General features: G+C 48.2%; 1 protein-coding gene across 1 annotated transcript in view; it reads left to right on the forward strand.

Annotated features, from left to right (window-relative positions):
- LOC147123535 (A disintegrin and metalloproteinase with thrombospondin motifs 12-like) overlaps positions 1–27,815 on the forward strand; it is a 967,639-nt gene that overhangs the window by 462,007 nt on the left and 477,817 nt on the right. The window contains exon 10 of the mRNA XM_085974208.1: positions 10,816–10,908. Coding sequence (XP_085830334.1) covers positions 10,816–10,908 — 93 coding nt within the window. The remainder of the gene's footprint in view (positions 1–10,815; positions 10,909–27,815) is intronic.

Below are 27,815 nucleotides of genomic sequence, written 5' to 3' on the forward strand. Positions count from 1 at the left end.
ATCACTCCATTTCCATGTTACACCAGTTTGAAGGAGGGCGTTCAGTGGGTGCAGAATTGTAGATAAATTCGGCAAGAACTTATGGTAGTAGTTCACCAACCCGAGGAACAACCTCAGTTGCGACACATTTTCTGGTGCTGGAGCCTTGACTACAGCCTCAATCTTGTCCGGCGACTTATGCAACCCTTCCTCATCAATCATGTGGCCACAATACGAGATTTGTCTCCTGAAGAACTCGCATTTGGGACGGTTGGCTCATAGCCCATATTCCTGCAATCTCGTGAGCACCTGTTCCAGGTTGGCAAGGTGTTCATTGTCATTTTCGCCCGTAACCAGGATGTCGTCCAAATAACACTGGGTCCCCGGGATCCCTTGCAGGACTTGTTCCATTGCCCTCTGCCACATAGCCGGGGCCGATGCTACCCCAAATACCAGTCGATTGTACTGGTAAAGGCCTTTGTGAGTGTTTATCGTGAGGTATTTCCTAGACGCTTCTTCCACCTCCATTTGTAGATACGCTTGAGCCAGGTCAATCTTTGTAAAACGTTTCCCTCCAGATAGTGAGGCGAAAATATCTTCTATCCGCGGAAGCGGATACTGTACTGTGTGCAGGACTGGGTTCACAGTCACCTTGAAGACCCCACAGATGAGAATCTTCCTTGGCTCCCCAGGCATGCTGCTCAATGCTTTCTTCATTACAGGAATGATGGGTGTGGCCCACTCGCTCCAGTCCACCTTAGACAGCACCCCCGAACACGCCAGACTCTCCAGTTTAGCTTCCACAGCTGGGCGTATTGCGTATGGCACCGGTCTGGCCTTGAAAAACTTTGGGATTGCGTTATCCTCAATCTTTATGGTTGCCTTTACTCCTTTTAGAGTCCCAAGTCCTTGTTGGAACATCTCTTCCGCGTCAGATAGAATTTGTGACAGATGTCCAGGTGCGACGTCATCATCTTTTTTGTCAGTCACAGTTAGTGCCAGAATGGAATGCCAATCCAATTGTAGTCTTCGGATTCATTCACGTCCCAATAATGGCGGTCCTCCATCTCATAGTATATACATGTATAGTTTCTGTGTTTCCTTTCCGTTATATTCAACTGGCACCCTTATTTTTCCTCTGGGGTAGACCTTTTGCCCCGTGTATGTCTTCAATACAATGGACGTGTCTTTAAGGGTATGTGTGAGAATAGCCGCTCATAGTCTCGTCGATTCATGACAGTTAGGGCTGATCCTGTGTCCAATTCCATCTTCACTGGGGACCCTGCTATCATGAGGGTGACCCAAATGGTTCGGTGATCTTCTTTTGTGATCACATTGTGTAGCTTTAAACAACTTAGTCGCCTGCTCCCAGAGTCCTTATCACTCTCCTGATCTTCTGAACTACTATCTGTCAGTTTCTTTACTTTCCTGTACTGTTCCTTAGTAGTTCTTGTCGTGTTGGTCTTCTTTCCCGACCTGCAGACTCTTGCTATATGTCCCATCTTCCCGCATTGCCTGCATATTTTGTCTTTAAACCAGCAGTCCTTCTGCTCATGGGTTGTTCTGCCGCAGCGATAGCACTTTTCGGCTCCATACACCATTTCGTTAGTGCTGTATTCTTGTGGTTTCTGTTGTATTTCCACAGCTCCCCGTGCTGCTGCTTCATAGGATACTGCCACACTGAAAGCCTGTTCTAGCATCAGGTCCTTTTTTGAAAGTAGACGTTTCTGGGTTCCTTCACTCTGGAGCCCGCAGACAAACTTATCCCGTAAGGTGTCTGCCAGTCCTGCTCCGAACTGGCAGTGCTTCGATAACTTGTGTAGTTCCGTAAGATAGTCAGCATTGCTCTCATCTTTGTGCTGGTTTCTTTTATGGAACTTGAATCTTTCTGCTATCAGCAGTGGTGTAGGGCTTAGGTGTTCCTGTAAGATATGAACGATCTCCTCAAAACTTTTCTCCATTGGTTTAGCTGGGGTAATTAAATTCCGCAATAGGCCGTACGTATTCGCACCCATCAGATTTAATAATACCGACGCCCTCTTTCCATCGGCCACCTCATTTGCCTTGCAGTACACTTCGATTCTTTCTACATACGTGGTCCAGTCTTCTACCTCGTTGTCGAAAGCAGTGATACTGCCACTTTTCAGCATCTTGGGCGATTTAAAATGGCGCCTCCTGCGCTTTTGCTTCTTCCCCAATGGAATAAAATGGCGCCTCCCGCGCTTTTGCTTCTTCCCCAACGGGATAAAATGGCGCCTCCCATGCTTTTGCTTCTTCCCCTTACTGCCACGCTGCTCCTAGCGTTCTACGGGGTAATGGCGTCGACCCGCAGCTTCGGCGCGTCTCGCTTTCCTTCCCCCCCGTTTAGTTTCTCTCCGCTGTCCTGTTCTCGAGCACCGACTGCGCCCTGTGTGCTCCACCCTCTCTCTCTTGTTTTCTTTTCCCGGCGATGCTGCGCGGCCCGATTTGTAGAGCCACTCGATCGAGCTTGAGCCCGCCGCAGTCCGGAAGGGTCAGCGCGCTACCTGCTACCAGCACGATTCGCTGGAACCACAGTCTCTCCCGCAATTCTCCAAATACCGATGGATTCTTTGGGCGGTTGCCCTCGGTCGACACCCGTTGCTCAGACTGCGACCTTCCAGGACCTTCCTTTCAGGTGAGATCCCCGTGAGATGATGCCACACTGCAGGTGAGTTCGAACTTACTCGTCGCCACTGTAAAGTCCGCGCCTCAATAATACACGGACTTCGGGAGAACAGTTTAACAGGTACTTTACTGAACAAGAGGCAGCTGGAAACTGAAACTACAGAAGCCTGCTAGGGCCTTTTATACAGGGGTGGTCACTGCCGCTCCTGAAGCCTAAGACCAGTTATTCCCTTAAAGGTACATGCACAACAACAGTGTTGGCAGCAGGAATGCTGCCATCCTGACAGAGGACAGCCACTCCCTGGTCGGACGACACACTGGCACTCCCACAGGGCAGCACTGCAGCATGCGGATCAATCTGCTGAAGCACAGACTGCTGGCCTGCTGTGGTGCGGCAAGGGCTCCAGCGATTCATGCCCGATCCAGTGAGGGTGGTAGCAGTCAGTGCTCGTGTGGCCTCAATCTGCATCTGCATCAGACTAGCCACTGACTGCATTGCACCGCTAAGCACTTGCGTGGAAGCCGCCTGTGCTGCACTGAAGTCCTGCAGACTCCTTGCCAGTGCTGCGCCAAAGTCCTGGACACTCATTGCCAGTGATTCAATGGATTCGGGCATCCTTGCCACTGCAGCCATGAGCTCAGTGTGCCTGTGCTCCACCTGGGCGCCCATTTCAGCAAGGAGCTGCACCTCTTTTGTGCTCACTGTAGCAGGACTGGAGGCCAGACTCTCCCTCTGGGGAGAAGGCCGCCGAGCTTCCCTACCACCGTTGCTGCAGCCTGCTGGGCCCCGGAGCTTCACCCTCCTCAGACCCTTCCCCCCTGCTCCCCTCCAGGGAAGACGTGTCCCCATTATGTCCATGGGCTGCCTCGGCTGAGGGTGGCACTGATAGTCCGGCTTCCTCTTCCTCCTCACCTTCAGATTCACTCACAGTGGCAGCTTGAGGGCCCACCTCCTCACCTGGCGAATCAGCATCTGAAAGCAGGGAGGTACAAGAGTTACTTTAGCGTGAGGACAGGGCGGCAGCGAGGGAGGCATGACTGCTGCAATGCACTGTATTGGTTCGATAGTGGCAAAGGATGCTGGTGTGAGGCACAAGTGGAAGGAGAGAGGTCAAAAAGGTGATGACCTTACCATTGCTGTCCAGAACGGGGTCGGCATCTCCAGTGGCGACGGGGCCAATCAGCCAGCCTGCCATAATCCGCTGGACTCGCTGCTCCAGATCGCTGAGGTCTTGAAGGTGAGGCCGGCCTCCCCCGGTCCGTTGCTGCCCTGTAAGAGAAAGGATGGGCTCTGAGTACAGTGTGAAGCCCTGATCTTGGCTGCACTGCCTCCCATGGTCGATTAGCCCTTACAGTGTGAAGCCCTGATCTTGGCTGCACTGCCTCCCATGGTCAATTAGCCTGAATGTGCATGTGAGTTTCATGAAAGGCCCATAAGTGTTGGATGAGGGCTGGGCATTGGGGCTTTCAGGACCCTTTGGCCATAAAGTGAGGTGGACATGCAGGGATGAAGAGGATACTGAAAAGGGTACTCACCCTGATGACCCGAGTGAGGTCGTTGAACTTCTTCCTGCATTGCACAGGGGTCCTAGGCACCATGCTGCTGGAGGTCACTCTGTGAGCCACCTCCCTCCAAGCTTTGCGATAGTCGTTGGGCAGCGGCCTCCTGCCACTGTCCGGAAACAGGATAGATCGCCTGTGCTCCACTGCGCCAACCAGAACCTGCAGGGCCCCCTCACTGAACCGCTGCGCTCGCACCCTGTCCCACTCCATGGTCCTAGGCGTTAGAATGTGGCAGCATGTCTGTCCAGGCCGAGAATCAGGGCTCTGATGCGCAGGGTGTGGCTGCAACCCAAGATCGAACCTCTCCTTTAAGAGCTGACCGGCACCAGCGTGTCTGCGTGCAATCGCTAACTGGCCGCACCTGCACTGCGCCCGCCCTTGGTCGTAGCGCCTCGCTCCTCCGGCTTAACGCCTTAAGACAGTCGTGCAGCGCCTGTTTTAGCGCTCCAAGCACCTCCTGGGGCGAAGCAGGTCAATTTAGCAGTAGGTGGCGATAATTTGCGCCGGGCGCTAAATTTCGCGCCCGCTCGAGTATAACGCCCCAAACATGGCGATCCTGAATTTCTCCCCCATTGTTCCTAGTTGATTAAGGTGCAGCTCACCTCTCCGCTTACTGGTCTTATCTGTTCTGGTAATGTTCTCAGTTATTTACGAAGATAGCATTGTTGTTTAAACATCAAGGGGGAAGTTTTAACCCTACACAACAGGCGGTTGGTGGGGGGTGGAGGGGGGGGAAGGGTAGGTTAACATAGGAGCAGGAGTAGGCCATTTAGCCCCTCGAGCCTGTGCCGCCATTCAGTGAGATCATGGCTGATCTGCGACCTAACTCCATATACCTGCCTTTGGCCCATATCTCTTAATACATTTGGCTAACAAAAATCTATCAATCTCAGGTTTAAAATTAACAAGTGATCTAGCATCAACTGCCATTTGCGGAAGAGAGTTCCAAACTTCTACCACCCTTTGCATGTAGAAGTGTTTCCTAACTTCACTCCTGAAAGGTCTGGCTCTAATTTTTAGGCTATGTCCCCTAGTCCTAGACTCCCCAACCAGCAAAAATAGTTTCTCTCTATCTACCCTATCAGTTCCCCTTAATATCTTGAAAACTTCCATCAGATCACCCCTTAACCTTCTAAATTCCAGTGAATACAACCCTAGTCTGTGTAATCTCTCCTTGTAATTTAACCCTTGGAGTCCAGGTATCCTTCTGGTAAATCTACGCTGCACTCCCTCCAAGGCCATTAGATCCTTCCTAAAGTGTGGTGCCCAGAATTGAGCACAGTATTCCAGGTGTGGTCTAACTAGGGCTTTGTATAGCTGTAGCATAACTTCTACCTCCTTGTATTCTAGTCATCTAGATATAAAGCCCAGTATTCCTTTAGCCTTTTTGATTATTTTCTTTTCCTGTCCATGACATTTTAATGATCTATGTACATGGACCCCTAAGTCTCCTTGGATATCCACTGCTTCTAGCTTTTCACCATTTAGAAAGTACCCTATTCTACCCTTTTTAGGCCCAAAGTGGAATCCTCACACTTGCCTGCATTGAAATCCATTTGCCACAGTTTTGCCCATTCACTTAATCTATTGATATCTCTTTGTAATTTTATGCTTCCATCTACACTGCTTACTGGGCTGCCTATCTTTGTGTCATCAGCAAACTTGGCTATGTGGCTCTCTATCCCATCATCTAAGTCGTTAATAAATATGGTGAATAATTGAGGCCCTGTGGGATGCCACTAGTCACATCCTGACAATTAGAGTGCCTGCCCATTATCCCTACCCTCTGTCTCCTGCCGCTCAGCCAATTTCCTAACCAGGTAAATAATTTGCCTTCAATTCCATGAGCTTCAACTTTAGCTAATAATCTCTTATTAGGAACTTTTATCAACTGCCTTCTGGAAGTCCATATAAATAACATGCATAGACATCCCCTGTCCACTACTTTAGTCACCTCTTCAAAAAAATCAATCAGGTTCAGCAGGCATGACCTACCTTTCACAAATCCATTATCAGGTGAAAATTTTCAAGTTGTTCAGTCACTCTCTCCGTAATTATAGACTCTAGTAATTTTCCGACAACAGATGTTAGGATAACTGGTTTATAATTCTCTGGTTTCCCTCTCTCTCACCTTTGTAAAATAGCTGTTAAAATCTCAAAAATCTGAAAACCGATGCCAACTCCATTTGAATGCACCCACTTAACAGAGCCAGGTTGGGGGGAGGGATGACTAACCTGGTCTCAAGAGGCGGGTCAGTTATTTAAATATGCAAATGAGGCAACATGCCTCAAATTTTAACAGACTTTTAGATTGAATAATATAAGATGGTTATCAATATAAGATAGTCAACAAGAAATCAAAATTCAGAAGAATCTTCATTACCCAGAGAGTGGTGAGAATGTGGAACTCTCTACCACAGGGAGTGGCTGAAGCGAATAGTATAGATGCATTTAAGGGGAGGCTGGACAAGCATATGAAGGAGAAGGGAATAGAGGGTTATGCTGATAGAGTTAGATGAGGAAAGATGGGAGGAGGCTCGAGTGGAGCATAAATGCCGGCATGGACTGGTTGGGCCGAATGGCCTGTTTCTGTGCCGTATATCCGATGTAATATGACAAACCTTATAATAATGCATTACAGTGGTCTTAGTGATGGTGCGGATATGTGGTCGGAAGCTCATCTCATGGTCAAATATGACACCAAGGTTGCGAACATGTGAAGAAAATTTCTGTCTTTGATAGGTCAGAAGGATGTGCAATGAATATAATTTTGGGTATCAAGAATTTAAGTTAAGAGGTAAGCTCAAGAAAGTTTGGCTTAGGAAAATAAGAGAATTTGACATGATCTAATTGAAGTGTTCAAGATTCTGAAAGGATTTGACAAAATGATAGAAACAAATTATTCATTATGTTGAAGGCTCAAATACCAAGGGATGTAAGTTAAAAATGAGCAAGTTAGGAACCGGAAGGGCAGTCAGGTGAAATCTTTTCATCTATGAATAAATATAGAGTCATGGAATAACTAACTCCGGAAGTCCATTGAAGCAGACAGTACAAATGCTTTAAAGAAGCAATTAGATTTGCCCCTGGAGAGCAAGGAGAAATTGAGGATTGCGGTGAGAACGAAAATCTGTCAAGAAATAATTCAATGGCCTTTTTCTGTTCCTTAAATTTTCTGGGGGTGATCCGAGCTGTCCAGGACCCAGGGCTCAGTGCCCAAACTTCCTCTTCGACCTAATTAGAATGAAGAAGGTACCACACACACAAGCATGATGCATATGTGCACACCGTTGACACCAGCCATGAAGAGAGGAAGACATTTGGGTGCATCCTGGGCCTTAAAGGCATCTTTTATCTTTAAAGAGGCATGCACAGTGGAAGACTCATAAAAGAAAGAGCAATTTTTCTGGATTTCCTGGTGTATGAGTTACAAGGAGAGATTACACAAATTAGAGTTGTATTCCCTAGAAGTTAGAAGTTTAAGGGGTGATCTTATCGAAGTTTTCAAGACATTAAGGGGAACAAATAGGTTAATTAGAGAGAAACTATTTCCACTGGTTGGGGATTCTAGGACTAGGGGGCATAGTGTAAAAATTCAGGAGTGAAATTAGGAAACACTTCTGCACACAAAGGGGTGGTAGAAGTTTGGAACTCTCTTCCGCAAAAGGCAATTGATGCTCGATCAATTGTTAATTTTAAATCTGAGATTGATAGTTTTTTGTTAACCAAAGGTATTAAGGGATATGAGCCAAAGGGGGGTATCTGGAGTTAGGTTGCAGATCAACCATGATCTCATTGAATGGTGGAACAGGCTCGAGGTTTTCTAGGCTGAATGGCCGACTCCTGCTCCTATGTTCCTTTGCATGGAACACCAAATATTAAAATCGGCAGAAGGATTAGTGATTGCTGTACTTAATTATAGCCACCAAAAGTTGTGCCTTTCATTGCTGCGGTCATCTTCTTTCGTGAAATGGGACAATCCCTGTCCATATCTTTATGTTGCTATGCCATGGCTGCACGCCAAGCAGCAGTCTGGATGCCCCTGCAGTCTGCCGTGGAGGAAACTGGTAATAAGGCGGCACTGTGGTGCCAAGCATTAAGTAGAGGAACAGGCAAAATAAGTGTGGATGTGAAAAATTACAGTGCCGGTTTGCCTGTGAGGCTTCTCTTTCTATCGCAGTTGGCTTGCAGCAGTGGATGGGTGGGTGGGGGGGAGATTCTAGTTCTGTGATAAGGATGCCATTGCTTGTTGCTCAGGAGAAGGCCAGGTGAAGGATTTCAACAGCTGTCAAGAGGGCCTTTGATTGTTTTGCCTTGTTTGCCTCCAAATACACCATATTCCAAGTGCGGAGGTGGTGGGGGGGGGGGGGTTGTTGGAGGGGTGGGGGGACGGCAGAGTGGCATAGTACTGAACATGGCCTCCACCACTAAGGATAAAAGACTAACCGTAATAACTCGTGAAGCAACAAAACCACTTTTTATTCAAAAAGACAAAATATAAAGATCAACCTTAATAATACCAGCCTGTCCCTGAAGAGAGTTGCTACCTAAACTGCATATCAGAAATCAGTACTGCCAGCTTTTAATGGAGCCAGTATACCCTGAACTATTAGAGGAAATCTGTGTACAAAGGCCTCTGCTATTCATTTGTATGTAACTTGTATTGCTGCATCCTCTTTAAGTGCAATCAATTGCAGCTATCAGATAAGCCATACAGGAAGTTTGGTGCAGTAGTCTTCAGGATCAGAATGGGTGAAAGGATTAATGCGTATTTTTTCTCTGTGGTGCACCTGCTTTTTGGGCACTATTTGGGAACAGGGCAAAGAAAATTGGTCCCTCTTATATTCTTATTTATGTTTTGAAAAATAAGCAATTTCTGGATGTTTAAAGTGAAATCATCCCATCTTCCCAAAAAACTCCCAGCAAACCATCTTATTATAAAAATACAATAATGATGATGTAAATCCTGTTGAAATACATCACCATCTCAATTTCACATAACATAATTGTGATGACAGTAACTGATTAATCTTCCTACACATCTATAACTGCAAAGTCAAAGACATTGTCTAATGCTTCTTTCCTTGGACAGCACTCCTTTAATGTATGTTTCTTTTTAATTCTTTTTGATCCTGAAGCTTTGCTACTTGTTTAAATAATTAGGTTTTTCTGTAGCAATTCCCTTTCAGTTGAAAAGAATGGAAGAGAAACTACTTGTCGATATCCTGAACTGGGACATGAATGGTTATTCGATATTAACAACAGAAAGCGCTGGGTTCGACCCGAAACGTTGACCCTGTTTCTCTCTCCTCGATGCTGCCTGACCTGCTGAGTGTTTCCAGCATTTTCTGTTGTTATTTCAGATTTCCAGCATCCGCAGTATTTTGCGATTGTATAAGGATTATTCCATGCCCGCTCAAGCTTTTATTGTTAGCCTATGAGACTGTGGGCAAGGAATATGTTATAACCAATGTGCCTATCTAACAATTTTTTTACATTTACATAATATACATAAATATGTGAACATGAACACAAGTCTAAGTGAATATAATTTAAGTTTCAGGATTACAGTGACATTTCTACCCTTAAGTCTGGAATTTCCTCCCTAAATCTCTCCATCCCTCTATCTCTTTTTTCTCCTTTATGATGCTCCTTAAAATCTACCTCTTTGACCAAGCTTTTAGTCAACTGTCCTAATGCCTCCTTTGGCTTGGTGTCAATTTTCTGTCTGATTACGCTTCTATGAAGCACCTTGGGGCATTTTACTATGTTAAAGGTGCTATATAAATGAAAGTTGTTGTTGTTAAGGATAGGAGTTTGCATTTATCCTCAGAATAGCATGACCAGGGCCTCTGGTTTATGGTGTCTCAGAGTGTCATATTCCAGTTATTTTACCTTTTTATTGCAATGCTTTACTCTGATGTATTCCTTTGACAACAACCAACTCACTTTCAGGTACATAGAACCATACAATGATACAGCACAGAAGGAGGCCATTTGGCCCAACACACCTATGACAGCTCTTTGAAAGAGCTATCCAATTAATCCCACTCCCTGGCTCTGTCCCCACAGCCTTGTATTTTTTTCCTCTTCAAGTATTCCTTTTTGAAAGTTAGTATTAAATCTCCATCTGGTCCTTTCAGGCAGTGCATTCCAGATCACAATTCACACATTTAAAAAAAAATCCTATGTCACCTCTGGTTCTTTTGCCTATCACCTTAAATCTATGTCCTCTGGTTATGGACCTTTCTGCCACTGGAAACAGTTTCTCCTTATTTACTCTACTAAAACCTTTCATGATTGTTAACACCGCTATCAAATCTTCTCTTAAACTTCTCTGCTCTAAGGAAAACAACCACAGCTTCTCCAGTCTCTCCACACAACTGAAGTCCCTTATCCCTGGTACCATTCGAGTGAATCTCTTCTGCACCTTCTTTGAGGCCTAAACATCCTTCCTAAAGTGTGGTGCCCAGAATTGAACACAATACTCCAGCTATGGCCTAACCAGTGTTTAATAAAGGTTTAGCACAACTTCCTTGCTTTTCTATTCTACATGGTCAAATAAGGTGTAACATTTATTAAATGCAGTTCAATGATTGATTCCTTTGTCCTCTTGATTATTGACAGAACATTTGCCAGACTCTCTGGTGCTCACTGAATGGCTCTTGCCGCTCTAAACTGGATGCTGCAGCAGACGGGACCAGATGTGGAGAAAAGAAGGTGCGTAAAGCATCTCAATTCCAATAAGCTATAAAAATAAACCCCAGTGTCCTTATGCAATTCACAACAGATTCAGAATAAAATTCAAACATTTCTTTCAGCCAAGAGGTGCCCTTATTTTTTTACAGTTTTCATTGAATTTTGAAATACTTAAAATGTGTTTTTCTGGTTTTCTCCTCCCTCTCATCTGAAGGCACTAGCTTGGGCTGGTTTCGAGTTCCAAGGGTACTGAGCACCCACTGGTTCCTCACCCAAATGGCCACTCACCATTTACCTTGACAAAGAGCATCAGTAGGCTTTTAGGTTGTGAGGGAATTAATCTGAGACCGATGGCCACAAGCACACTTAATAGCACAGATCATAGGACTGCGAGCAGGAGCAAGAAGCCAGGTGAAAACAGCTAATTTCCGGACCTGGTTTGGCAATGAAATCGTTAGCAAACATGGGGGCAGGGGGTAAATTTGGTTTTGGGTGGTAATGCCAAAATTGGGAGAGCTATCCGACAGACTAATCAAGCAACAGCCTGACATAGTCATTCTCACAGAATCATACCTTTCAGCCAATGTCCTAAACTCCTCCATCACCATCCCTGGGTATGTCCTGTCCCACCAGCAGGACAGACCCACCAGGGGTGGCAGCACAGTGGTATACAGTCAGGAAGGAGTGGCCCTGGGAGTCCTCAACATTGACTGGCATGGGTAAGGAAACCTCCTGCTGATTACCACCTACCGCCCTCCCTCAGTTGATGAATCAACACTCCTCCATGTAGAACACCACTTGGAAGAAGCACAGAGAGTAGCAAGGGCACAGAATGTACTCTGGGTGGGGGACTTCAGTGTCCGTTACCAAGAGTGGCTTGGTAGCACCACTACTGATCGAGCTGGCCGAGTCCTGAACGACATAGCTGCCTGTCTGGGCCTGCGACAGGTGGTGAGAGAACCAACACATGGGAAAAACCTACTTGACCTCGTCCTCACCAATCTACCTGTCACAGATGCATCTGTCCATGACAGTATTGGTAGCAGTGACCACCGCACAGTCACTGTGGAGACAAAGTCCCGTCCTCACACTGAGGACACCCTCCATCGTGTTGTGTGGCACTACCACCGTGTGAAATAGGATAGATTCAGAACAGATCTATCAGCTCAAAACTGGGCATCTGTGAGGCGCTGTGGGCCATCAGCAGCAGCAGAATTGTATTTCACCACAATCTGTAACCTCATGGCCCGGCATATCACTCACACACCATCAAGCCAGGGGACCAACCCTGGTTCAATAAGGAGTGTAGAAGAACATGCCCGGAGCAGCACCAGGCATACCTAAAAATGAGGTGCCAACCTGGGGAAGCTGCAAAACAGGATTACATGCATGCTAAAAAGCAGAAGCAGCATGCTATAGACAGGGCTAAGCGATCCCACAATCAACAGATCAGATCAGAGCTCTGCAGTCCTGCCACATCCAGTCGTGGATGGTGGTGGACCATTAAACAACTAATGGAAGAAGGAGGCTCCATGAATATCTCCATCCTCAATGATGGTGGAGCCCAGCACATGAGTGCAAAAGACAAGGCTGAAGCATTTGCAACTATCTTCAACCAGAAGTGCTGAGTGGATTATCCTTATCGGCCTCCTCCTGAGGTCCCCACCATCACAGAAGCCAATCTTCAGCCAATTTGATTTATTCCACGTGATATCACGAAACGGCTGAGCGCACTGGATACAGCAAAGGCTATGGGTCCTAACTACATCCCTACTGTCATGCTGAAGACTTGTGCTCCAGAACTAGCCACACCTCTAGCCAAGCTGTTCCAGTACAACTTCAACACTGGCATCTATCCGACAGTGTGGAAAACTGCCCAGGTATGTCCTGTCCACAAAAAGCAGGACAAATCCAATCCGCCCAATTACCACCTCATCAGTCTACTCTCAATCATCAGCAAAGTGATGGAAGGTGTTGTCGACAGTGCTATCAAGCGGCACTTACTCACCAATAACCTGGTCACTGATGCCCACTTTGGGTTCCGCCAAGGCCACCCGGCTCTCGACCTCACTACAGCCTTGGTCCAAACATAGACAAAGGAGCTGAATTCCAGAGGTGAGCTGAGAGTGACTGCCCTTGACATCAAGGCAGCATTTAACCAAGCGTGGAGTATTGTGTGCAGTTTTGGTCACCTTATCTGAGGAAGGATGTTCTTGCTATGGAAGGAGTTCTGCGAAGATTCACCAAGCTGATACCTGGGATGGCAGGAATGACGTATGAGGAGAGATTGAGTTGATTGGGCTTGTACTCGCTGGAGTTTAGAAGAATGAGAGGGGATCTCATTGAAACTTATAAAATTCTGACAGGACTGGACAGACTAGATGCAGGAAGGATGTTCCCGATGGTCAGGGAGTCCAGAACCAGGGGTCACAGTGTAAGGATAAGGGGTAGGCCATTTAGGACAGAGATGGGGAGGAATTTCTTCACCCAGAGAGTGGTGAACCTGTGGAATTCTCTACCACAGAAGGCAGTAGAGGCCAATACATTAAATATATTCAAGAAGGAGTTGGATATATTTCTTAAGGCTAAAGGGATCAAGGGGTATGGGGAGAAAGCAGGGACCGGGTACTGAATTTGGATGATCAGCCATGATCGCATTGAATGGCGGAGCAGGCTCGAGGGGCCAAATGGCCTACTCCTGCTCCTATCTTCTATGTTTCTGTGTGGCATCAAGGAGCCCTAGTAAAACTGAAGTCAATGGGAATTGGGGGGAAACTCTCCACTGACTGAAGTCATACCTAGCACAAAGGAAGATGGTTGTGGTGGTTGAAGGTCAATCATCACAGCCCCAGGACATCGCTGCAGGAGTTCCTCATAACTCCTTTCCAACATAAGGTCAGAAATGGGGATGTTCACTGATGACTGCACAGTCTTCCGTGCTATTCGCAACTCCTCAAATAATCAAGCAGTCCATGCCTGCATGCAGCAAGACCTGGACGACGTTCAGGCTTGGGTTGATAATTGGCAGGTAACATTCGTGCCACACAAGTGCCAGGCAATGACTATCTCCAACAAGCAAGAGTCTAAGCACCACCCCTTGACATTTAACGGCATTACCATCGCCGAATCCCCCACCATCAAAATCTTGGGGGTCACCATTGACGAGACACTTAACTGGACCAGCCACATAAATACTGTGGCAATGGGCCCAAGTCTTTCTTAACATCTACTTTCTTTGTCACAAGGAACATACTGGGCCAATTTTATTACTGTGATCCATTTAATACATAGTATGATTGCGGCGGGAGTTCCAGCCATCATTTGTATTGGGACACTGGGCTATGGCCGCAGCTAGAGTGTCCCGGAGACCCCTCTGGCTCCAGGCCCATCGCAATATCAGGCACCCCAGCTAGCCTCCGGGCCAAAGATGGCAGGTCCATTATGAGGCCAATGTTTGGAAAGGGGGCTGTGGGGCGGGGGCGGAAGGGAGCTGGAATGACAGCAGCCCAAGCTGGATTTGCTCCTACCAGCTCCACTTAAAAATAAAGAGTAACTTATCTTTGGGATTTTGTTTGGCTGTGCTGCCAGCTGACACTGGATGGAGTGGGCATGGTGCACGCTCCACCCAGTTCAGTCCAAAAATGGAGATCAGGGTTATAGGACACCTGGCGGTAGGCCACGGTGAACAATGCTGCGGCCACAGTGACACTGGCAATGGGGCGCTACATCATTACCCACCATTTTCTGGGTGCTAGTACCCCGTTTCCGTTGGGCAGCGTCAGCCCCTATCCTCTAATTATATGCATATAGTCCAAGTTAAAGAGCTTGTCTCATTTTCATTATCTGTGATCATGCTCCCTCCCTGTTGGGTGAAAATAAATTCACATCTAATCTGTGGTAAAGTAAAAGGTGCAGTTTATTGAAAACAGAGCTCTGGGAGAAGCATCTCAGACCCCGCGGTCTGTGCGAGCACCTTCTCTCCAATCAACAAAATTCACAAGCTTATATACAGTACAAGACTGCGGCACACCGATAGCCGTTATTACATTACTTATTCCTTGGCCAATCCGGCCCAATTATATTCCTTCAAAAACAACCTAATTATAACTTTACATCGTTAGCTAAGCCCCTTCTTTCAGTTCTGTCTTTTATCTAAGTTTGTCCAGTTATCTGTATCGCATGGTCCATTCTTGCTTCATCGTGGCTTTGGCCGATCACGAGTCAGTGACTCATGATTGGACATGGCTCAAAGGTTAATCAAATATACCTTACATACATCCACGTGACAGTTGTTACTTCGTAACCTGATTGTTCTGCAAATGTTAACCTTGTTATTGCAGCTTCTCATATCTCCACATGCTTAATCACTTTTGTAGTTCAGTTTCTGACCATCTGTTCCATTTGTGGTTTCAACCGAAACTAGGTTGTCATGCTGTGTCGTTTGACTGCAACATTCAACTGGCTCAAATCCCAACCCTTCAATCCCCCCTTTCCCTCAACATTTTAAAGACCTGTGCTCTTTGAAGCGACATTAGGGATATTTGCGTGCTCCCGGGAGGGATGCCACGCTCATAGTAAGCACAGGTCAGATAGGGCTGCAACATTGTAGCTGAGATTTTCTGACCTGCACTCCTCCCATTCTAAATGTGAGCTCCTGTTAGAATAACTTATTTGGACTTGCAGTCAAATTTCTTTAAGGTGCATTTAGTGCATGAGTGCCTCTGTTGATAACAGCTTTGCATTTCTCTTTTACACTTTTAAATAGCCATTTCTAATACTTTTGGATTTAAGGATAGAGGTTATCACTGAGTTCATTGTATCCATTGCCATACATCAACACTACTTGTGAAATGAGGTTAGCTGACGCACAGCCAGCTGGCTATGCACAGTAGAATCTATTTGCAATGATCTCCACTTGCAGAAATATTAGATGGATGTAGTGATCAAATCCTATTTGCTAAAACTCATTTAAAATAAAGGTACATGTTTCTGTTGATTATAATGACCAGTATAGGGTTGGTTCTACTGATTGGTTTGTGCAGGAAATATGGATCATAAATTGCCAATTCGAGGAAATATGATGGTAGTCTGTTAAAGTTTTAAAATACAACAGGTATATATTGAAGGGAAGGTAAAGAAAGACTTGCATATATATAGCGCATTTCACAACCTCAGAATGTCCCTTTACAGCCAATACTTTTGAAGTGTAGTCACTGTTGTATTGCAGGAGATGTGGTAGCCAATTTGCAGACAGCAAGGTCCCACAAACATCAATGATATAATCACCAGATAATCTGTTGATTAAGGGATATATATTGCCCAGGACACTGTCCTGCTCTTCTTCGAAATAGTGTCATGGAATCTTTTATGTCCACCTGAGAGGGCAGACGGTACTTCAGTTTAACGTCTCATCCGAAGGACAGCACCTCTGACAGTGCAGCACTCCCTCAATACTGCATTGAAGTGTCAGCCTAGATTTTGTGCTCAAGTCTTTGGAGTGGGACTTGAACCCGCAACCTTCTGACTCAGAGGAGGGAGTGCTACCACTGAGCCACAGCTGACACCTGTGATGGGAAGGAAAAGATGAGCAGCTTTTTAAAATGCACGAGCAAGTATGGGAAACTAATGGCAAGCATGTGTGAAATATGAACTTCATTCTCTTCTAAGTTCTGGTGGCAGTGTGAAGCCTATTAAAATGAATTTGCAGTTTAACTGGAGCGCCTCCTCTCAATGCTGCTTATCACTAGCAAATAAAGCATCTGAGCAGCTTTCAATTTTGATTTGTTAGCTGGCATCACAGGGCATCATTAGATTGCCACCTTTGGATATCGTCATAGTTAGGGTGAAGTGATCATTTGAGGGCTTCTTCAAATTGATTACCATAACCGGATTACCTTTACCACACTTATTCTATTAATTCCTGGTGCTTTTAAGAAATAGTAAGGCTTTCAGGAAAATAACTTGTTTTTTACACACATTTGGTAACAGTTCTCTTACAGTGACTGCACTTCAAAAAAAAGTACTTCATTTGGGACGTCCAGTGGTCGTGAAAGGCGCTATATAAATGCAAGTCTTTCTTTCTTACTAATGATTCTATATTCCTGAATTTCCTCTTGTTTTTCCATAAGTGACCCATGCTAGGTACAGTTCTGTGGTCTGGAGTACCCATGCTTATGTTTTTCCTCCCATCTCTAGCCCAAGAACACACAAGCCAATTGTAGCATGCCTGCAGCTGCCCTGCTGAGATCAGTGAACTCACTGCAGATGGGACCCTCTATATCTATCTGGCTGGGGCCCACTGACCTATCAGGGGAACTCCATATCCAATTGGTTTCAATCTTTTCTGTGGGGGGGGGAGGGGAACCCCTGGAAACAGTCCTGGGGAACCTCCTGTGCTAACTTCTGAAAGACAGTACCAGCTACCTAAAGGAAAACAGTGCGATAGCGGAAGAAAATGTTTATTAGTATCTAATATTAGAAAGAACATAATGGTAAGTTAACGAACACTGATTCATTGTACATGCCCAGCCTCAGATGGATAGAAATTTGATTGCCTCATAAAGTGCTTGAGGTTTCCTCACAGACTTTCTGTGATATGCGAGTAACAGAGAATAAAAGACACACAAAAGCCAAGTGAAGAAAGGGCTCACCATGAACAATAACACAGGAGATTTACTGGTCTTTCAAAACATTTTTTTGTTTATTCATTGCAACAAAGCAACGATGATGAAAAAATGCTCACAACGCAGTTGGACTGAAATTAATTTGCACTTAACAGTTATTGTCTGAAAAGTGGAGCATATTTTAATTATAAAGCATTGGCATTGTTCTATTCTCTTAACTCTCATTCCTCTTGCAACAAACAAATTACAACTGGGATTGAAAATTGTTATGAAAATCACGTACTACATTCAATATTGGTCAGATAGAATGGTACTTTGCTACTGTAATGTTGCCCAAATGATCCTTACACTAAACTCTATTATTAGCAATCATTATAGAATTATTTGTTTGTTATACTTTTTGGGATAGTTTGATTAAATTTTGCCGAAAGATTTTGCTAGCTGGAAGCCAGAAAGTTTACGTCCCAATTGTAGTAAACACAGGGGAGATACACTGATCTTATTTAAAAGCATGCAAACCCTGTTTTGTGCATGGCTACAGTACTAAAATGTGAGAGATAAAGAGAGAGAGACCTTGGCCGGAATTTTCCTGTTGCCGTGTGTGTGGGTTTGGAGGTGGGTTGGCTGTAAAACTAACGAATATAGCCAACGGATCGGGAGCCCTTCGTCATCCCGCCTCCTCGCGCCTTTAACTCGGGTGTATGTGCCTGATTGGGAGAGGAAGGCGACCTAATTAAAACCATTAAATGCTTGTCATCAGACCCTTAACAGGGTGTTTAACTGCAGCTTGTGAATTTAACGGTGTAAGCACGGGAAGCACGTGGCTCGGGAAGCTCACCTGTGAAGAGGAGGTGGAAGTTCAGCGGCCATTGTGCGAGGGCATTAATTAACAGCTGGGAATACCAGATAAATACACACACCTTAAACCTCATTAGTTACCTAAGCAAAAGGCTGTTGGTGACTCCATTTTGTGCACACATTTAGGTTTCTGGAGTTTGCAGGTCATTTCTGCAACCTCGGAAGCCACTCTCACCACATTGCTAGTCACTATCACAACAATAAGGGATTGACCCTCTGATTGCTACTTGACCTGCCATCTACGACATCAGCATGGGTGCCGCTTATACTTACACCACCACCAACAACACCAATCACACCAGCAGCAACCATAACAGCAACCATAACAGCAGCCTTCTCCTCAATGACCTGATGCTACACAGGAGAGAGGGGGGCACCACAGGGCTGCAGCGTGCCGGAGGCGATACCCCCAACCCACGGTATACAGCCAGAGTATGAGCTTCCTGGACATGACTGAGCAGCAGTGATTCAGGAGGCTCAGGCTATCACACCAGGTCATCACAGACATTTGTAGCTTGCTGGAACAAGACCTGCTGCCCAGGAGTCCTGGTGGACACTCCTTGTTCGCGGCTGTCAAAGTCACCACCACTCTCAATTTCTTCGCCTCAGGCTCCTTCCAGGGATCTGCAGCAGACATTTGCAGGATCTCACAGTTGGCTGCCCACAGATGCATCACACAAGTCAGCCAGTTATATCAACTTTGCCACTGATGAAGCCAGTGTTACTGAATGGGTGCTCGGCCTTTTGGCTCTGGCTGGCTTTCCATGAGTGAAGGGCGATATCGACTGCACACATGTGGCCATGAAGGCACCCCATCATCACTCAGGAGTATTTGTCATAGAGTCATAGGCCTAGAAATTCAGTATAGCCACTTTTGGGGCGGTAAAGTCGGGCGGCCGCTAAAGTTTGCGCCCGCCGGAAAGTGGAGGCCACTTCGCCGAAATTCAGTAGCTTTGGCCAAGGAGTTTGCTCGAGCGCTAAAACTGGCAATGCACGGCTACCTTTAGGCGCTAAGCCGGCGGTGCAGACCGAGGCCGGGCGCAGCGCAGGTGCGGTCATGTTTTGATTGACAGCAGACACCCTGGCGCCGGCCAGCTCTTAAAGGGGGAAGGGTCGACTTGGTCTGCTGCCACGCCCTGGATACTGCAGCCCTCCAGCTAGGCCTAAACACTGCTGCTGGAGAGAAATAGCGCCAGGAAGGATGCAGAGGGCCCGTGAGCGAGCGCAGCGCTTCTCTGGCCATGATTTAAAGGTGCTGGTTAGGGCTTTGGAGAGGAGACGCCATATCTTGTTCCCGGACAGTGGCAAGAAGCCTGCCACCAGGGTGTACAGGAGAGCCTGGAGGGATATCGCCCAGAGGGTCACAGCCACCTGCGATGTCCCCAGGACTGGTGTCCAATGCCGGAAAAAGTTTAACGACCTCACTCGGATTGTCAGGGTGAGTACCCTTTCCAGTGTCCTCCTCATCCTTGCATGTGCACCTCACATTATGGGCAAAGGGACCTCAAAGCCCTAATGGCCAGCCCTCATCCAGCAGCTATGGCACTGGCATGAACATCAATTGCACTTTCTGCACTTTACACACTGGCCAAGCTATTCCACCATGGGAGGCAGTGCACACAACAACAGGGCACCACACTGGCCAAGCTATTCGACCATGGGAGGCAGTGCACACAACAACAGGGCACCACACTGTACTTAGAGGCCGTCCTTTCTCTTGCAGGCCAAGCTGGCCCAGAATCTGAAGAGCCGGACTGTCACCGGGGGAGGCTGTCCCCAGTTCCAGCAGCTCAGTGACCTGGAGGAGCGCGTGGGTCGACTCATGGGTGGCCGCCTGATTGGCCCCGTTGCACGTGGAGATGCCGACCCTGTGCTGGGCCCCAATGGTAAGGACATGACCTTTTGGACCTCTCTCGTTCCCCTTGCGCTTCAGATCTACATCCTTTGCCACTGTCCGACCAATGCGCAGAATGCCACCACTCATGCCTCCCTCGCTGACGCCCTGTCCTCATTCTAAAGCTACTCTTGTGCCTTCCTGCTTTCAGCTGGTGAGGAGGAGGTCCCTGAGGCTGCGACTGACAGTCCCTCGGAAGAGGAGGACGAGGAGGAGCAAGAGGAAGGCGGCCCTTCGGGGGAACCCTCATCCGCGCCAGGTGATGGCAATGGAGGGGACACGTCTTCCCTGGAGGAGAGCCAGGGGGAAGTGTTGCAGGGGGGTGTAGCTCCTGTGCCCAGTGGCGTCCAGCCACGCGGGAAGGGTCGGGCAGCTCGGCTGCCTTCTCCCCAGAGGGGGGAAGTGTTGCAGGGGAGTGTAGTTGCTGGGCCCAGTGGCGTCCAGCCACGCGGGAAGGGTCGGGCAGCTCGGCGGCCTTCTCCCCAGAGGGAGAGTCCGGCCTCCAGTCCGGAGACGGTCCTCGCCCAGGAGGTGCGCCTCCTTGATCAAATGTCCGCGGACTCGGATCGTCGGCACACCGAGTTCATGGGGGTTGTGGCACGGTTGCCTGAGGCCATCGAGTCCCTGGCTCATAGTGTGTCCGATTTCGGGGCCTCACAGGCCAGGGGTTTCGAACAACTCGCGGCAGCACAGGCCAGGGGTCTCGAACAATTCGGGGCAGCACAGGACGCGAGTCGGGCCGAATTGAGGGCAGCACAGGACGCGAGTCGGGACGACTTCAGGGCAGCACAGGCAGCGAGTGGACAGTTGATCAGTGGTGCCGTGCAGTCACTGGCTGGTCTGATGCGGGCACAGACCAGGGCAGTACGGGCACTCACTGCTGCCACACTCGCTGTGTCAGGCAGGCATCGCCAGGGCACCCGCCGCGCTGCAGCAGCACAGCGGTCTGGCCTTCAGCAGATTGCTGCGCTTGCTGCAGTGCCAGCCCGGCCGAGTGCCAGTGTCTCAGGTGAGCAGCGAGCGCCTGGCATCAGCCAGCTTGCCCCCATTGCTGCAGCCACCACTGCCACTCCCCCAGCGAAGCTGCCACGAGCTGCTGGAGAGACTGATGCTGCCCAGCCACAGCTGCAGCAGTCAGCAGCCGGCCCCTCGAGGGTCAGAGTTCGTCTAGGCCGACCCCCAAGGGCATCTGCCGTCACGCAATGTGCCCCTCAGGAGCCTTCCCCCAGCCTTGCAGCACCCACAGGGCCCAGGTTGAGGCGGAGCAGCAGGTCGGCCAGGGGCCGGAAAAGGCTGGACAAGGACTCGCCCTCTCGGCACACAAAGTAGAGTGTGTTGCCAAATGTTTTTTTATATGGGGGTGGTTATGTTGTCTATGGGGGGGGTTGTTTTGGTAAGGCCGAGGATGAAGGCCATTTGGATGCAAAACTTTTGTTATTCCTCCCCAGGTTGTGGGAGTGAGTCATGTGTTTGACTGTTTTTTGGGGGTATTGTCTGTTTTTGGGTTTCATGTGGGAAGGGCCCTGAGTTTGTTCAATAAAGCTTTTTCTTTATTCAGCTTGTCCATGTGTGATGTTTGAAGTGGTTGTTGCGTTTACCGGCTGAGGGCTTGCGGAGCGGCTGCATTCATGTCCCTTCATTGCCACAAGCCATTCCCTGACAGGGGGCCTAGAAGTGTCGTTCAATAAGCCGGCGACAGACGGCCCTTGGACCTTGTGGCTCCCTCCTGGGCTGGTACTCCTCCTCATGGTCCTCCTGCTCCTCCTCCTGAGGTGGTGGTCCAACGTGAGGTGGCAGTGCCTGAGTCCTGCGGATAGCCAGGTTGTGCAGCATGCAGCAAACGACGACGAACTGGGAGACTCTATCCGGCGAATACTGCAGAGATCCGCCGGAGCGATCCAGGCAGCGGAACCGTTGCTTGAGGACGCCAATCGTTTGCTCTATGATGTTCCTTGTGGCTTGATGGCTTTCGTTGTATGCCTCCTCAGCAGGGGTCCTGGGCGCGCGGAGCGGGGTCATGAGCCATGTACACAAAGGATAGCCTTTGTCCCCGATAAGCCATCCTCTTGGGGGAGGCTGTGCCTGGAACATGTCAGCCACAGTAGTCTGGCGCAGGATAAATGCATTGTGGCTGCTGCCTGGAAAGCGGGCATTGACAGCTAGGATGCGCTGCCTGTGGTCACACACCAGCTGTACATTGAGGGAATGGTAGCCCTTCCGGTTGCGGTAATCCTCGGCATTGTCGATAGGTGCCCGCAAAGCCACATGCGTGCAGTCAATGGCGCCCTGCACCATGGGGAAGTCGGCGATCCTCGCAAATCCGACTGCACGCTGCTCCTGCCTCTCTAGGGTCATGGGGAAGGAGATGAATTGGTGTCTCCTTGTGAAAAGGGCATCGGTGACCTGCCGGATGCAGCGATGCACGGCGAACTGGGATATGTTAGCTATGTCCCCAGCAGCGGCTTGGAAGGAGCCGCTTGCATAAAAGTTCAGAGCCACCGTGACCTTCACTTCCACCGACAGAGACGTCCTGCACATCAGCTGTGGACGCAGATCTCTGTGCCTCGGCTAATGAAGGCAAGTATCCCATATGTCTTTTTAACCACCTTATCTACCTGTCCTGCTGCCTTCAGGGATCTATGTACGTGCACACCAAGGTCTCTCTGATCCTCTGTCCTTCCTAGGGTCCTACCATTCATTGTGTATTCCCTTGCCTTGTTAGTCCTCCCAAAATGCATCACCTCACACTTTTCAGGGTTAAATTTCATTTGCCACTGCTCTGCTCATCTGACCAACCCATCTATATCGTCCTGTAGCCTGAGGCTTCCCTCCTCGCTATTTACCACTCCACCAATTTTCGTGTCATCTGCGAACTTACTGATCATACCGCCTACATTCATATCTAAATCATTAATGTACACTACAAACAGCAAGGGACCCAACACCGATCCCTGCGGTACACCACTGGACACAGGCTTCCAGTCACAAAAACAACCTTCGACCATCACCCTCTGCCTCCTGCCACTAAGTCAATTTTAGATCCAATGTGCCATAGAAACATAGAAACATAGAAGATTGGAGCAGGAGTAGGCCATTCGGCCCCTCGAGCCTGCTCCGCCATTCAATGCGATCATGGCTGATCATGCAAATTCAGTACCCTGTCCCTGCTTTCTCCCATATCCCTTGATCCCTTTAGCCTTAAGAAATATATCCAACTCCTTCTTGAATATATTTAATGAATTGGCCTCTACTGCCTTCTGTGGTAGAGAATTCCACAGGTTCACCACTCTCTGGGTGAAGAAATTCCTCCTCATCTCTGTCCTAAATGGCTTACCCCTTATCCTTAGACTGTGACCCATGGTTCTGGACTCACCTACATCTTCTGGCTCTACACACAGATTGCCACTTTGGTCCGTAATGGGCCCTACTCTTTCCCTGGTTATCTTCTTGCCCTTAATATACTTATAATAACACACCATGGGATTTTCCTTTATTTTGCCAGCCAGTGTTTTTTCATGCCCCCTCTTCGCTCTCCTAATTTCTTTTTTAAGTACCTCCCTGCACTTTCTATACTCCTCTAGGGCTTCCACTGTTTTTAGTCCTTTGTATCTGCCAAATGCCTCCCTTTTTTTCCTAATCCATTCTTGTATATCCCTTGACATCCAGGGTTCCCTGGACTTGTTGGTCCCACCCTTGACCTTTACGGGAACATGTTGGCGCTGTACTCTCTCTGTTTCCTTTCTGAATGACTCCCACTGCTCTGATGTGGATTTTCCTACAAGTAGCTGATCCCAGTCCACTTTGGCCAGATCCTGGTTTATCATATTAAAATCGGCCTTCCCCCAATTTAGAACCTTTATTTCCGGTCCATCTTTGTCCTTTTCCATGACTACCTTAAATCTCACCGAATTATGTTCATTGTCACCAAAATGCTCTCCTACTGACACTTCTACCACTTGCCCGGCTACATTCCCCAGAAGTAGGTCTAGTACCACCCCCTCTCTTGTAGGACTTTCTACATGCTGGCTCAAAAAGCTCTCCTGGATGCACTTTAAGAATTCCGCACCCTCTAAGCCTTTCACACTCTGACTATCTCAGTTAATATTAGGGAAGTTGAAATCCCCTACTATTATTACCCTATTATTTCTACACTTCTCTGAGATTTGCCTACATATCTGTTCCTCTCTCTCCCCCTGACTGTTTGGGGGCCTATAGTACACTCCCAGCAAAGTGCTTGCCCCATTTTTGTTTTTAAGTTCTACCCATATGGGCTCATTAGAGGAACCTGCTAAGATACCATCCCTCCTTACTGCAGTAATTGACTCCTTGATTATTATTGCAACACCCCCTCCTCTTTTACACCCCCCTCTGTCTCACTTGAAGATCCTATACCCCGGAATGTTGAGCTGCCAGTCCTGCCCCTCCCTCAAACATTTGTGAACCGCAGACTTCCAATCCCTCAATGTGCAGCTCGTCTGCAACCATGAAAAGATCATCATGCATGTGTGTGCCAGATTACCTGGCAGCTCTCATGACTCTTTCATGCTGCGCCAGTCCACCCTCCTCAGCTCCTTGCACCTCCAAACAGACTTAATATCTGGCTGCTTGGAGACAAGGGCTATCCACTGAAGACTTGGCTCTTGACACCCCTGAGGAGGCCAAGTACTGAGGCCGAGTAGCATATAATGAGAGCCACATCTCCACCAGATGTGTCATAGAGCAGACAATAGGCATGCTGAAGATGCGCTTCAGATGCCTTGATAGATCTGGAAGAACCCTTCAGTATGTACCAGCCAGTGTCTCTCGAATCATCGCTGTCTGCTGCGCGCTGCACAACATAGCACAGCAGCGAGCATTGGAGCTGCAGGAGGAGCATGGCGCATAGCACACAGCCTCTTCAGAGGAAGAGGAGGAGAATGAGCAGGTGGAAGGCGAGGACAAGGAAGCTGAGATGCCACCAGCAGTGGTACACATTGCTGCCCGGGAGGCCCGGGATTGCCTCATCTTGGCCAGATTTACTTAACTTGCTTCAGTTCAGCCAAATGGCTGCCACATGCTGTAATAAGTTTCCCCTCCCTCAACAACAATACCATAAAGTATTCCTACAATGATCAAGCCATTGCTGTCACCCAAAGGCTCAATGCTCAAGGTTAAATAATGTGTCACCATTCACTCCAAGTGACAAAGCCACTTCCATGGTTTGAGGCAAAAATGGACAAGATTTGAAAGTGGTGCAAAGAAAAGCATTTATGCGTGTAATCAAAACTTAGCATGAACATTTGTTGATACACCCATGTGCTTACCCTTGTGCATCTACTTTTGTGTCATTTTTCATTTCCGTGTACTTCTACGAGATGCAACCCCTGTGGCTTCAGCAGAGATAGTTACAGGCTGCTCATTTCCCTGCTGCGACTGCATAGAGACTTTTGGGTTTTGGTTCCTGTGATGGCCCCGCCAAAGTCTGCTCCTACTGTGACTGTGCAGGGGCAGACTTGGCCATCTGGATCTGAGGAAGCATCTGGGGTTCTGACTGAGAGGGAGGCAGCGGGGGAGAAGTGGGAGTGTTTTAAGAAGAGCCCCCACTTCCATGTCCCCTCTCACCATCATCCCTGTCCTGGGCCACCCACAATTCGCTGCTAGCAAGGAGCTGGCGAGCACCTTGCTACACAGCAGTGGGGCGATGAAGGCCCAAGTCAATGTTTACATCCCTTCTTGAGAGGAGGTCTATGAGCGCCTGCCATCTGTTGTCCACAGTTAGCATGTGCTCATGTGAGTGGCGCATTTGCTGCTCCATGCAGGTGGCCATCCTTTCCATGGAAGAGCACATCGTCGCCATCGCCTGCAACATGGTGGTGCTCATGTTGGGGATGGACTCCTCCATTCTCTGAACATTTTCACACATCATGGCTGCAAAACATGCCAGAGCCTCCTGCAATTGTTGCTGCTCCTCCAGGATCACCCTCTTTCTCGATGGCCCCCCGAGGCTCACTGTCTGCATGCAGCTCAGCAGAGCTTGGAGCATCCTGCGCCCTCTGGCGAGGAGTCTCCACTGCTGTCCCTGCCTCCACCATCTGCTCTTGCTCACTTGAGAATTGTGAGACACCAGGTGACAACTCTACTCTATGGTGCAATGGACCCACCGAGGTGTGCATATCTGCACTGGTGCTGGCTGCGCTTGGGTCTGCTGACGCTGCACCCTCGGAGGCTGGAGGTTCCTCTGAGGAGTCGTCTTCTTCCTCTGGCTGAACAGGGGGAGGGGGGTGCAGTTGATGGACCTGTGGGAGAGTAAAGAGATTAATTAGAAGTGTTATAATAAGAACAGGTAGCGTTACCATTATTAATTTCCAGAGCCGCCTCCTCTGCTGCTGTGAGATGTGCAATCACTGGAGGGCCACCTCCAGCTCTCCCCCTCTCTCTGTTGTGGGCTCTCTTCTCCTGCAAGAAGGGAAAAAGAGAAGTTTTAGTGAGTGTAATGGAATGAGTATAAGGAACGGATGGGTTACATCTGTAGAGGGTGACTGTGAGGGAGTGGACTGCCAATGCCAAATGGCCTCCTTCTGTGGTGTTATTTGCTATGATTGCATTTGGATGAGGGTGAATGTGCAGGGTGGTTTGTCAGATGGGGGTGTGAGTATGTACATAGAGCGAGAGTGACAGGTGGACCTGCAAGGTATGTTGGTGTAAGTAATGATGTGCAGGAGCTTGGGAAGGCAGAGTGATGGGGGTGTGTTGACAGGAACTTCAGGATGAGGGTGAGTGTGGCATTGCACTCGCCTTTCCTGACCTCATGAGATCATTGAAGTGCTTCCTGCACTATATCCAGGTCCTCCTGACCACATCCCTGCTGCTGACCTTCTCAGCAATATCCAGCCAGGCTCTTTTTGTTGCTTGTGGAGGTCTCCTTTGCCTGTCAGCAGAGAAGAGGACCTCCTTACGTGCTCTGACAGCCTCCACAAGAGTATGCAAGGAAGAATCTGAGAACCGGGTGCAGCCCTCTGCCTTTGGCTATCTATGTTTCAAAGTTTTATTTCTCCTGTGACCTTTCTTTCACACCTTCCACCTTCCACCCTCCTCTGGAAACTTTCAAGTGAGGTCAGTGCAAGGCTGCTTTAAATATGGCCGCTGGAACCAAGTCATCGATGATGTCATCAGACCCGCACCTTTTAATAGAGCTGGGAATCGCGAATGACTCTTTCAATTTGGGCCATTAAGTGAAAGTCGTTCTGAGCAGCACGTTGCTTAGAGCATCGCGTTTCGGACCTGCTATGCTCGCGCACACCCAACCCGACACAACGGTGAAAATTCGGGCCCTTATATTCATCTAGAATTTGCTGGAGTGGGGCATCTCATGGCATGCCCTGATAGATAGACATGTTGCTGCACCCTTCAGTTCATCTGGGACAAACAGTGTGTAATGAAATCTGTCTTGATCCTGTATTCGTTTTGCACTCATGTATATTACCCTCCCCCACTGTGTATAGTTTCACTTCCTCTTTCCCGACTAACCTGGGAGGTTCCAGGTCTTGGCTCTTGGCTCCGCCCCTGACTTCTCT

This window comes from Somniosus microcephalus, chromosome 2 (assembly GCF_052327205.1).
Source record: "Somniosus microcephalus isolate GS21.2 chromosome 2, FLI_Smic_1.0, whole genome shotgun sequence".
NCBI lineage: Eukaryota > Metazoa > Chordata > Chondrichthyes > Squaliformes > Somniosidae > Somniosus > Somniosus microcephalus.